This window comes from Lissotriton vulgaris, chromosome 7, assembly GCF_964263255.1.
Source record: "Lissotriton vulgaris chromosome 7, aLisVul1.2, whole genome shotgun sequence".
NCBI lineage: Eukaryota > Metazoa > Chordata > Amphibia > Caudata > Salamandridae > Lissotriton > Lissotriton vulgaris.
Genome location: NC_141695.1, coordinates 289,278,489 through 289,292,295, shown reverse-complemented (window position 1 = coordinate 289,292,295; position 13,807 = coordinate 289,278,489). Strand labels below are relative to the sequence as shown.

The window sequence follows — 13,807 nt, the reverse complement described above, 5'->3', positions numbered from 1 at the left end:
AAAAATATTGGAAAAACACTAATTCACAACTCACCCGGTTTATTGAATCTAATAACATTCTTTATCCATCACAATCAGGCCTCAGATCCGGTTTCTCGACTGAATCCACTCTGTTGGGGGTCTCAGAAACCATCCATCGCCGAGTGGATGGGGAGAAACCGTGGCACTCATCCTGCTTGACTTGAGTGCCGCATTTGATACTGTTTCCCACACCATCCTTATTAATGCCCTTAAATCATCTGGCATTACCGGCTCTGCCCTCAACTGGTTGGTCAGTTTTCTTACAGACCGTACTTTTCAAGTATTTTCCCCTTCCTCTGCTTCTCAAACTTATAAATCAGCATATGGCGTCCCTCAAGGCTCCATTTTGAGCCCTTTACTTTTTAATGTATATGTTAGATCCTTGGCCACGATTGCCGAACCAGCTGGGCTAACCCTTAATTCATATGCCGATGACACGCAGATCATTTATTCTCTCTCGACGGGATCTCAAACCACCCCCTCTTCCCTCTGCGTGGGGCTTAATAACATTGCCACGTGGATGCACGCAAATAAACTTAAGTTGAACGGGGGAAAACTGAGCTTCTCCTGTTTGGCCAGAATACTACTCTGTGGGGGCCCCAACATTGGCCCACCCAAATGGGTACCCCCCCTGTTCCTTCTAAAACTGCTTGTAACCTTGGTAGCATTTTCGATGACCAGCTCTCCATGAGACACCACGTGGTCAAAACCTCCTCCACTTGCATTACTATCATCAAATGGCTCCGAAAGATCATCTGGATGCTTCCCCTAGAGACACAGAAAACCGTAGTCCATGCTTTAATTACTTCCAGAATGGACTACGGTAATATTCTTCTCCTGGGGGCAAGCAAAGAGGTAACCCGGAAACTTAAGACAGTGCAGAATATGGCGGTTCGGCTGCTCTGTAATCTTCCCAATAAATCCCCCACCTCTAATTCCCTCTGTAACTTGCATTGGCTCCGCATTGAAAATCGTACGAAATTCAAGACACTTTGCCTTATGCACAGAATCAATGCAGGCCAGGCCCCATCTTATCTCAGTACGCTGGTTCATCACTATCGTCCTGCCCGTACCCTTCGTTCTTCCAACCAGAATAGGTTTCAGATCCCCAGAGTAAAAAGAGCAAGAATGGGTGGCCGTTCGTTTTTCTACCTAGCCCCCTCCCTCTGGAATTCTCTTCCCCGGGCCCTGCGCACTGAACCTTGTTACCTTAAGTTCCGCAAAGAGATAAAAACCTGGTTATTTAACCAATAGTCGTCCTTCATATTTCTCAGCCTCTCTCTTCTTTATTTGGTCTAGCGCCGGGAAACCTCCCGGTAGCTGTTCTCTTTATAAACTTAAATATAATAATAATAATAATAATAATAATACTTTGGAACTGGAGAACTGCTCAGTAAAGCTCTCCAATACCTTTCAGTCGGACTCGCGCTTGCAGGAGTGTGTGAAATGGATCTTAAAAAAAAAAAAAAAGCCTGCAAATGTCTCTTTGGACACAGGAACACATTGAGAAAAGAGGGTAAGAGCCATTTGTTGAAGTCATGGTCTATAGCCAGTGAGCAGAGGAGAAAATCTAAAGCATATTCATGTTTAACAGATGTTTGTTCAGAAAACAAACATTCCAGATTTAGCGGAATTTACTTCTGTCTCCCATGGCCCCTGAAACGCTCCCAGTTTGTTAAGAGTTAAACAAATTGGTGGTCACAACTGCGCATGAGCCACACTCCTGCAGTAAGAGAAACTTGTTAAAGGAAATAGTGCTTACAGACTGAAGACATACAATGTAACAACCAAAGTAAAAGGGCCAGGCCTCATGGGAGATTACGAATTAAGACAATGGGGTACTAAGGACGGACTATTAAGCCTAATAACGAATCAAAAGCCAGCATTTACGAAAGACAATGACAAGCAAATGACCAATATAGGCAGAAAGTTGGCAAGACTTCAAGTACATACTCCAATACAGCATGGCTGGCAGAGTAGCGCATACGCTGCCCTGGCTCGACCTAAAAATAGTTCAATATTCTACTGTCATCCATGCCCTACCACCTGACCTTCTGGGAACCAAGGCTTTCATGCATCTTCCTAAGACTCATAGTATCAACCCTTAAAACTACAACTTTTTAGTGAAATAGAATGACAGGTTCTTACATGCCTTAAGAGCAAATCACCTGTTAGGAAGCGCAAGGTTTAGCAACAATTATATATTGAGTATAGGTTTGTGAACAAGATATGCATACAGAATACAAAAAGGTATAACAGCTGTAGAGTTCACATGACACTAGTCATTCAGCTAAGTAATCGGAAAATCATATACCTAACTGACAACATATGAGTAGGAAAAATGTTGTGTCTGGAAGGCTTGTGAGGAAAAGGTCAGTGGTCACATCCACAATGAACAGTGAAAAGGAGCCAGTTATGACTCCATTATGGTCTCCATTTTTTTATAAGCACAACGCAGCTGTTACCACAACAGTAAATCTATCTACAAAATGTGGTATTCTGCATCAAGATAAACATAGAAATAAATATAATTTAAGTTCACACTATGAAAGTACATGCGTTTCTCACCTCATTGATGTGCTTGTATGTTTTTATTAAATCCACAGACAATTTACGAAGAGGTGCGGTAGCAGAATCCCGGAACGTTAAGGGAATCCTCCTCTGCAAAATTGTCATATCCGGCAGAACCTATGAAGAAAAGAACATGCCGAGAACACTGTAAAGCACAAACTAATCTCAATTCTGAACAATGTACTTCAACTATAGGGGAAATTGTAAACTGCTCTCAAATCAAGTCAGTACTCGAGCACCATTGTAACTAGAGTAAACTAGTACTGGAGCACTATTGTAACTAGAGAAAACATGTAATACTGGCAAAGTTACTTTTAATTTGCATGATTGTCTTAAAAAAGGTTTATGATCTAAGGCAAAGGCATGTGAAGTTAACTGAGAACAGAGAATAAGGTTTAAGTTAGTAGGAATAAGGTACAACAATGTGCATCAGAAAAATGAAATCAAGTGCAAGGATAATGTTACTTACCCAGTAAGCATCTGTTCTTGGAATGTACAGCTGTAGATTCAAATGCTTTGCATACTCCTGCCATCTAGTGTTGGGTACGGATGTCTGCAAGTTATTTTTGCCTTCGAAGAAGTCTTTCCAGTCACGAGGTACAGCGATTACTCCTTTCGGCGATAGTGAGCATGGTCTTGGACTCCATTCAGATTGCTTTCCCGCAGAGAGTGAGAATGGAGTTAGTAAGAGTAGGCTAGAGCTGTCCTTCCTATGTATGTAAACGGAGAAACTGCAACAACTACAGGAGACCAGGGATTCAGGTGGGCGCATGTGAAGCTACAGTTCTACATGCCAAGAACAGTTGCTTTCTGGGTATGTAACATTATCCATTTGAAGCATGTGAGCTGTAGATCACATGCTTTGCATAGACTATACAGAAGTACACTCCGAAAGCAGAGGCCAACCTGTTGCTGTAGTCTGAAACTGTGTTTTAAGTACTGCCTGGCCTACATTAGCTTGTTGCCTTGCTAACACATCTACACAGTAGTGTTTAGTAAATTTGTGTGGTAAGACCATGTAGCTGCTTTATATATGTCAGCTAGAGGAATGTTGCCTAAAACGGCCATAGTAGCCCCTATCTTGCGTGTAGCATGCGCTCTAGGGAGAATGAATAAAGTTATTTTGGCTTTAGAATATCATATTTGAATGCGTTCAACAATCCATCTTGAAATGCCTGCTTTAGAGATGGGTTGTCCTTGTGAGGGGGCGCAAATGCAACAAATAGTTCTTTGGTTTTGCGCCAGTCTTTGGTCCCTTCCATAAAATATAGTATAGCCCTTCGTCTAGCATGTGGAGAGCTCGTTCTGCCACTGAATCAGGTTGAGCAAAAAACACAGGTGACTCAACTGATTGGTTATAACGAAAAGCAGAAATCACTTTGGGAAGGCCTTTTGGATTGGTGTGAAGAACAACTCTCTTTATGGAAAGCTTTTATTAGTGGAATTTTGAAGAGAGATAAATGTTGTCTGTTTTGCAAATAGGCATCCACTGCTGCAAGGTGTAAAACGAACAGAAGTGTAAGTTAACCCTGTTTGCTGTAAACGCAACAGGTAACAGACAATATTTTGTATAGAAATGTCTAGAGAATTGATTTTTTTACAATAGATAACAAATCTTTTCCATTTTGCTGCATAGCACGCGCTGGTGGTAGGCTTTCTTGCTTCTTATAGAATAGTCGTAAAGTGTGGTGGCAGATTTTTAAAAAAAGCTATGACTTCAGGAGCCAAATCACTAGGTTGAGCTCCTATGTGTGATTTCTCCATGGTTCTGAGTGAGGAGACTGGAGGTGAGATGTAGTTTTTGATGTGGGACCACTGACCGTTCTAACAGGGTGGTGGATCAAAGTTGACAAGGCCATGTGGGAGCTACTAGAATCAGTGAAAGGAATGTTTGTCTGAGCTTCCAAACTAGCAATGGAAGTAGTGGGGGAGGTGGAAAAGTGTAGGCAAATATCCCTGACCAAATCCTCCATAGGGCATGGACCTTGGATAAAGGGTGTTGGAACCTGGATGCAAAGTTTGGGCATTTTGCGCTGTCTACTGACGGTGATGAACAGATCTATTTTTGTAGAAATCCCCAGTGTTGGAAGTAAGGAAGAAGTAAGGAAGAAGGACTTTGGGATGAAGTTCCCACTCATGAACTTGCTGCCTCTGTCCGCTGAGGAGTTCGGCAATCTGGTTGTTTACTCCTGCAAGGTGTTCTGCTAGGAGATAGATGTTGTGATGAACTGCCCAGTTCCAAATATTTTGAGAGGCGTGACAGTTGGAGATTGTGTCCCTCCTTGTTTTTGTACTTAGTGCATTGCCCTCATGTTGTCTGTGCGGACTAGGACAGCTTTGCTTATAGGGAGAGTCTGAAAACCTTTGAGTGCTAGGAGCACTGCCAGAAGCTCTAGGAAGTTATGTGGAGACTTTTGTGATTGTTGCTCCACAGACCCTGGATTGTGCTATGTTGGAGATGGGCACCAAACCGGTGAGAGAGCTGTCTGCTAGAACAGTCTATGGAATAGAGTCTATGAAGGGCCGCCCTTTTGATAAGTTTTGTGGATTCCACCACTGTAGAGAGCGATGGATGCGGCCGTTTACCAACACTAGATCGGTTAATTGACCCTGTGATTGATTCAACTGACTCGCTAGACATTCTTGTAGAGGACACGTGTGAAGCTTTGCATAAGCACAATTGTGATACAAGATGCCATCATTCCCAGCAGTTGCATGAAAACTCTGGCTGGTAATGTTTGATTGGGCTGAAACTGTAGTACCAAAGACTGAATCTTGTGAATTCTGGCTGCAATGGTACTTCGCCGACGCCCATAACAAAAAAAAAAAAAAAGAGTAGAGAAGAAATACTACGATTCTGGACTCAACCACACGATGGCGGAATAATGTACAGGATAGTGAATCCAGAAAAGATTCACAGTGCAAAAGATTAGTTCTTCAATTTGAGGTTTGTTGTTTTAAGGGGGAAATATGTGGCATATATAGGCCCTGTGTTTAATAGTGTTCACTTTTAAGTACTGTTCTTGTTCTGATGTCTCCAGAGGGATTCTAGAATCCCTCTGGAAGGCAGTTTCCAAAGGCTTGTTTGTGTACAGTCCTGCTACCAATAAAAAAGCATATATATATATATATATATATATATATATATATATATATATATATATATATATATATATATATATATATATATATATACCAGCTCCGTCTCTCTCTTAGTCTTTCAGAAAGAAAAACGGCACTCGCAGGGAAAGTGTTCGATAAAGTTTTAATCAGCACACTCGGCAGACAAACGCGTTTCGGTTCTCCTTCGTCAGTGTCTACCATTGACACGGAAGGAAGCAAGTTTAAAAGCTCTACAGCGCCTTATTGTATCTGCATAGAAAGAGGACTGACGTTTACCCCCGTGATGAGCAGTTTCACTTAGTGCATTACTTTTTACTTTTACATTCAAAGAAAACACGTTCACGAAAGGCATTGTAAAATACATTTCAACTCATCATTTCAAATGTTTGACAATTTACATTTAAATGATCACATTTTGTGTGAACTAGATTCATCTTTCGTGTGTGGTGTAAGTTATTCAGCCGTGGATCGGCATAGCTCACGGGGTGTAGTGAGTTCGTTACAGAGTTTAAGCTTTTCCTAAATGGGAAGCTAATTCTTCATTCCTATTTAATCCCAAGGGGGCCTTCGTCTGGAGGTCTATTATGTAGCGGGATTCAAGTCTTCTTAATTTCCGCAACCTGTCTCCACCCCTGGGATCCACTGGTATATGGTCAAGCGCAAAAAATTGCAGCAGTTCCCTGTTGCTATTGTGCCTTAATGCAAAATGTTTTGCTACGGGATAGTTGAAATCCTTGTTCATAATAGCACGTTGGTGCTCTAATATGCGTAGCTTGACATTTTTTACTGTGCTGCCTATGTATTTCAAGCCACACGGGCACATTAGGCAGTAGACAACATGGGTGGTATTACAAGTGAGAAACTTGGATATTCTCTTATTCTGTCCTGACCCTGGTATTTCATATGTGGTTCTTTTCTTGCTTCTCTCGCAGGCTTTGCATTTGCCGCAGGGGTAGAATCCTTGCATATCTTTAATTCTGCCTGTTGTTGTGATTCTATCTGGCAGATGGCTATGTACAATTTTGTCCCTAATGGACCTACCTTTTCTAAAGGTGATTAATGGAAAAGCCGGAATCTCTTTTCCAATGACCTGGTCCGTTTTTAGGATATGCCAACTTCTCTTGAGAATGTTTCTCAGATGATTAGAATCCTCTGAGAAAGTAGTTATCAATCTGAATTTCCCTTCATTTAGATTCAATTTTGTGTTCTTCGTTTGTTCTTTTAGAAGTTGTTCTCTAGGGATTCTCTCTACTCTTTTTAGAGTGTTTTCCAGAAGTAGTTTATTATATCCTCTGGCCTGAAATCTCATTATGCTTTCTCTTGCGGCTTTTACAAAGTCTGCCTCTCTTGAGCAGTTTCTCTTAATTCTAAGAAGTTCTCCGTAAGGGATACTTCTGATTAGGGTCGGGGGATGACTGCTTCCGGCATGTAAAACTGAATTGCCGGCTGTTGTCTTTCTAAACAGTTCTGTCTCAATTTTCCCACCCATCAAGCTCACTTTCAGATCTAGATAGTTCACAGTTGATACGCTGATATCTGCAGTGAATTTCAGATTTAATTCATTCAAATTTAAATATGCCACAAACTCTTCTGCTGAAGTCATTGACCCCTCCCATACTAGAAAAATGACTTCAGCAGAAGAGTTTGTGGCATATTTAAATTTGAATGAATTAAATCTGAAATTCACTGCAGATATCAGCGTATCAACTGTGAACTATCTAGATCTGAAAGTGAGCTTGATGGGTGGGAAAATTGAGACAGAACTGTTTAGAAAGACAACAGCCGGCAATTCAGTTTTACATGCCGGAAGCAGTCATCCCCCGACCCTAATCAGAAGTATCCCTTACGGAGAACTTCTTAGAATTAAGAGAAACTGCTCAAGAGAGGCAGACTTTGTAAAAGCCGCAAGAGAAAGCATAATGAGATTTCAGGCCAGAGGATATAATAAACTACTTCTGGAAAACACTCTAAAAAGAGTAGAGAGAATCCCTAGAGAACAACTTCTAAAAGAACAAACGAAGAACACAAAATTGAATCTAAATGAAGGGAAATTCAGATTGATAACTACTTTCTCAGAGGATTCTAATCATCTGAGAAACATTCTCAAGAGAAGTTGGCATATCCTAAAAACGGACCAGGTCATTGGAAAAGAGATTCCGGCTTTTCCATTAATCACCTTTAGAAAAGGTAGGTCCATTAGGGACAAAATTGTACATAGCCATCTGCCAGATAGAATCACAACAACAGGCAGAATTAAAGATATGCAAGGATTCTACCCCTGCGGCAAATGCAAAGCCTGCGAGAGAAGCAAGAAAAGAACCACATATGAAATACCAGGGTCAGGACAGAATAAGAGAATATCCAAGTTTCTCACTTGTAATACCACCCATGTTGTCTACTGCCTAATGTGCCCGTGTGGCTTGAAATACATAGGCAGCACAGTAAAAAATGTCAAGCTACGCATATTAGAGCACCAACGTGCTATTATGAACAAGGATTTCAACTATCCCGTAGCAAAACATTTTGCATTAAGGCACAATAGCAACAGGGAACTGCTGCAATTTTTTGCGCTTGACCATATACCAGTGGATCCCAGGGGTGGAGACAGGTTGCGGAAATTAAGAAGACTTGAATCCCGCTACATAATAGACCTCCAGACGAAGGCCCCCTTGGGATTAAATAGGAATGAAGAATTAGCTTCCCATTTAGGAAAAGCTTAAACTCTGTAACGAACTCACTACACCCCGTGAGCTATGCCGATCCACGGCTGAATAACTTACACCACACACGAAAGATGAATCTAGTTCACACAAAATGTGATCATTTAAATGTAAATTGTCAAACATTTGAAATGATGAGTTGAAATGTATTTTACAATGCCTTTCGTGAACGTGTTTTCTTTGAATGTAAAAGTAAAAAGTAATGCACTAAGTGAAACTGCTCATCACGGGGGTAAACGTCAGTCCTCTTTCTATGCAGATACAATAAGGCGCTGTAGAGCTTTTAAACTTGCTTCCTTCCGTGTCAATGGTAGACACTGACGAAGGAGAACCGAAACGCGTTTGTCTGCCGAGTGTGCTGATTAAAACTTTATCGAACACTTTCCCTGCGAGTGCCGTTTTTCTTTCTGAAAGACTAAGAGAGAGACGGAGCTGGTATTTTTCACGTGGGGCACCAACACGAGAGGCACCCGCCTGCGAGTGACCCAGACCTTCGGTGCAACGGAGCTGGAATATATATATATATATATATATATATATATATATATATATATATATATATATATATATATATATATATCTATATATCTATATCTATATCAGGTGCCTCACGCTGTTAATAAATTGCTGCCTGCAAGCTGATTACCGTGTGCGTCTCATCTGTCACTTCGAAATAGAAGAGAACTCTCTTTGATATTGAGCGACTGGTTCTGTCGCCGAGAAAACGCACCACCAAAAGAGCGCCGAGCACTTTCCCTGTCTCTGAACCAATTTCTGCACATCTTGGACAAACCGAAGCCCAGGGGAAATCGGCTGCCGCCTGACACCGGAGTCAGGTAAGGATCCCTCAGCAATCCCATAAAAGACTGGGAAGCATACCAGGGAGGTAATCAGACCTGGTAACGGAGTAAATCACGTCCCAGGAACTACAGTGCTGACCCCATCGACCTCTACGCAGCGAGTGAATTAACGTTAGCATACAAGCAGCAAACCCAATGCCAGTCAACCACGAAGGAGGGGACCGGCAAATCAGGAACAATTTTTGACTGCAATGATGTTAAAAGACACTCTGCTACACCGTGGCTCAACACCCTCTCCCTGCAGCAAACGTGTCATAAACAGATGAAATACACGAGTGGGGACTTCAGATACCACAATGCCCAGCGAACCTCCAGAGTCATCAGAGGCAGGGCATAATATAAATAAAATCACCTGAACCCACAACCAAACCTGCATGGACTGAGGCATTACCTTTGAAAAAGTTTAAAGTCCTAAACGAAACGCGTCAGGTGCCTCACGCTGTTAATAAATTGCTGCCTGCAAGCTGATTACCGTGTTCGTCTCATCTGTCACTTCGAAATAGAAGAGAACTCCCTTTGATGTCTCTGAACCTATATATATATATATATATATATATATATATATATATATATATATATATATATATATCTCTCTCTCTCTCCCAGTGCTAGGGTGGGGGAGGGGGGGAAGGTGGTGGATGTGCAACTGGTAGTGTGTTGGTGGCCTTGTCTTTGCATCTCATGTGCAAGAGCTGAAGGAGGGACAAGAGTGATTACTTTCTCGAAGGGGAGCTTCCTCTTCTGTAGCAGTTTCGTGGCGATCTTGATGGTCTGTGGAATCCAGCTCCTCCTGTAGCCAATGAAGGATGGTTTGTTTGGACTCCTAGGAGGCTGACAGAGGGTGCTTTTAGTGTCAACTCCGCTCTCCGAGAAATGGGCGTCAAGACTGGCTGCGGCACCAACCTCTGGCTCCGTTGCCAATGTGCACTTGAGTGCAGGTGAGTAGGAGCATGCCGGCTACAAAGAGTCGGAGGCTTGTGTAGCAATTTCATGGCTTTAGGGGCTCCAAAGGTTTAGATCAGTGCGGACCATGGACTGAAAGCAGTGGTGGCCCAGCTGGTTGAATTTTTTTTAGGTGCAAGTACCTGACCCCTTCAGGGGCGGTGCGCTACCTCTACTCTGGCAGTTATGCTGGCCAAAGTTCTGATTCGATGCCGACCAGTCAAGAATGTAGACTTAGTTCCCTGCTATGAGCACTCAAAGGCTACCTCTTCCTTCTCGGACTGAGTCAGAGGAGGCTGCGTTTCGGCAGGGTGAATACATGGTGTTGTGTCATTGACAGGCTGACTATTTACTCTGCCTTAACGCTGTGTTCTCTGAAAATATTGAGGTGTTGACTGATTTCTGCCTCTGCCTCCTCTCATCGCCCACCACCGCTCCCATCGGTACCCTTCAACCGAAGGTGATGTGGGTCCATCAAGCAGTATTTTCATCAGGGGGAGAAACAGAGATTGCACAAGTCATGGTGTCAGTCCACAGTAATCTGGAGTGCACTGGGAAGTCATCTTTTCCATTACTTTGCTTGTATTCTTCACAATGAAACCTTCAAGGCCTGGGTCATAGAGCCCCAGGTAGAGCCCAAGGCCCTGGTGGAGAGGCGTGGATGGGAAACCAGTGTCCATGGATTGCGGTCTGGATTGGATGGTGCGATTGAAGAGGTTTGATGCCTTCTGACTTGCACTACTAAACAAAATCAGTACAGGAACCCAGGTGGATGGTTTGGATAACCGCTTTCCTGGTCGCCAAGATGACGCCTGCAGTAGTGATCATCTATCTTGCTTGTAGCCACAGCATCTAGCGGCAGAGGATCTGACCATACTGCTGCAACAGGAGGTATGCTTTGCACATAAAGGAGTGACAGAGTGCCAATAGATCAGCATATCCGATCCTCTGACGCGTTGGGTAATCAGAACCAGCTGTAGTTGATACACCTGCATCTTCTGCAGGATTCTCACAGGAAACACAACAGAGGGAATAAAGCATGCCCCTTGACAAATGGAATCTTAAGACATCCCCCAAGGTACCATTCTGAGGGAAGTATATGGCATAAAGAAAGACGCATCAGTTTTGAGCCATGGGGAAAAGATCCATAGGCCAACTTTGAGAATACCTTTTCCCTGACCTTTGAGTAAAATTCCCACTTTTAGTCTAATAAGGGGAGACCATTCTATATCAACCTCACATTTAGGGTGCCTGAAAAAACTGACAAAATAGCTCCAACAAAAAGTCAAAGACCCCCAGATCAACTTGTTGATATACTGGATGGTGAAAGTTAAGCTTGACGGAACATGAATGTTGCAAATTAAATTGAATGGCAATCACATTTCTTTAAAAAACAGACCACCGCAACTGTACTGCATTTATGTGCAGACGCTGTTCTGATTCTAAGTTTAGACCATACAGCACAGTGTCACCCTGATGAGCTCCCCAGCCCAAGGAGGAGGCCTGCAGTAGACGAAGACTGAAGGGACAGCCCACCAACTGACTTTAGGGGCACACACATGCACCAGTGCATATGCAGCAGGGGATAATCAGATCTGCACCCAAGCCAGAGGTTTCTCCTATGAAAGTGCCATTGCATCTGCAGGCACCATCGAAGGACTGGTTATACAACATTACCATAAGTGGCGTAACATAGTGGATCTTTCCCATGCATTTTTGTCGTGGTGTTCGGGGGAGGGGGGAGGGAGTGATGGACACACACAGCAATAAGCAATAGGGAGACACGTCCTATAGCTTATCTTATCAGCTAATTATAACTCACTGATTAGGGATAGTATTTGCTCACCGCACTAGCATACTGCATATATAGATATAAATTGTTTTTTGTCTTCACACTTTTTTGTTTGTTATGGAAGTGCTAATGATGAGAACCAGAGTCCACTGGTGGAAACCTACAAGTGGACTCCCATGGGGTTACTTCCCTGAGGCACTCCATACCTTTGTACACTTTTTTTGTCCATCTCTTTGATTAGTACGAGGGCCTGTGTGCAGACAGGATTGGTAGCTGAAAGTAGGCATATTGGAGTCAAAGAACAATCAATCGAGCTCAATGCCAAATGTGAAGGACCAAGACAATCTCAGTCTACGCTTGACTGAAGAGCCATGTTTTTAAGTCCTTCACAAATCCCTGCTCGGTCTCGGCCAAGCGCAAGTAGGTGGGCACTGCATCCAGAGCTTGGCCAACCATACCAAGAATGATCTGACAGCTCATCGAGCTTTGGCATACCTCGGAGTGCAAAGAAGTTTAAGGTGATTAGATATCAGGGCTTGCTCCGGATGGAAAACGTTAGCCTATTTCTTTGATAGTGTTAAAATCTAGTTTGCAGCGTCAACATTATCGGCGCCATCTTGTCCCTATTTATGCCCATTCGTGCGCATAAGCGGCAGCCATTTTGAATGCCATGGCCTCTCTGCCCACTGCCGATAGCCAGCGCGTCTCTCTCTCTCACTCACTCTCCTAACCTCGCAGGCATCCCCCCGCGCGCTGACAGCCCCCGCTCTTACATGCTTGGGCCATAAACCCCTCTCCAGCACAAACCTGCCTCGGAACCCCATCCTGTTCCCAGCTCAACACCTCCCTCCATTCCTTTCATGATCCTGTATCCTTTGATAAAACCCCCTTTCCTCTGTGCCCGATTGTCCTGCTTGTTCCCAGGCCGCCACCTGGCCCTGCGGATGCTGTTTATTGCCCCCATACAGTAGGAAGCTCCCCCATCAAAGGATCCACAACTGATCAAAGCCCCCACCCCATGAGATCCGATCAACCACATACATTCCGGGAATCGGCGGAATGCCCAGCTGCGTGACAATCATCACCTGTTGTGAACGGGGTGGGGACTTCTATTATAAATGTGTGTGGGGAGGGGCTTGAAGCGGGGATTCCGAGGAGGTCTTGCCGTACATCAAAGTGTTGACAGAGATGTGTTTTATGCAATAAAGCAATAAACTTGTGTATAAGAGGCCAGGCCTCAGAGATGCGGTTAGAGCACCTCGAGAAGATACCCTGTTGTCTGAGTTGACGTGTTCTGCTCCGTCGGAATAAAAACTTCTGTTTCCTGTCTTCCAGTCTCCAGCACCTGCCTCTTTGTTTGATAGATTAGAGTGGTATGAGAGGCGGTTAGCGCCGGGCAATACTGAAAAAGGTTCTCGATCGACATCGACCCTACCTTTTTCCACAATTGGCGCCCATAGTGGGGCCCATCAGTGACACGTGGATCCAGTGGGAGAGGTCCTGACGACAGAGTGAACGACTGCAACGATCGGGAGAGCTCATGTCCGATAGACTCTCGTCTGACAGCCGATCATCCGAACTTCACTGGTTCCGAACATACCTCTCTCGAGTGATCGACGGTCCTGACTGGGAGCCATCAGGAGTGCCGCGACAGTCACGGAGGATAGAGGACGATCGGGCGCTGGATTCGGAAAACAAGAAACTGTCCATGCGGTCCGGGTAAGGTCGTGTAACACGACAAATTGCGAAATGATTGTTTGATTGTTTGGAAAATACTA

The 13,807-nt window shown here is 43.7% G+C and overlaps 1 protein-coding gene across 1 annotated transcript in view; it reads right to left on the bottom strand.

Annotated features, from left to right (window-relative positions):
* LOC147701406 (dual specificity tyrosine-phosphorylation-regulated kinase 1B-like) overlaps positions 1-13,807 on the bottom strand; it is a 493,059-nt gene that overhangs the window by 222,376 nt on the left and 256,876 nt on the right. Inside the window, exon 3 of the mRNA XM_086930085.1 lies at positions 2,590-2,709. Coding sequence (XP_086786211.1) covers positions 2,590-2,709 — 120 coding nt within the window. The remainder of the gene's footprint in view (positions 1-2,589; positions 2,710-13,807) is intronic.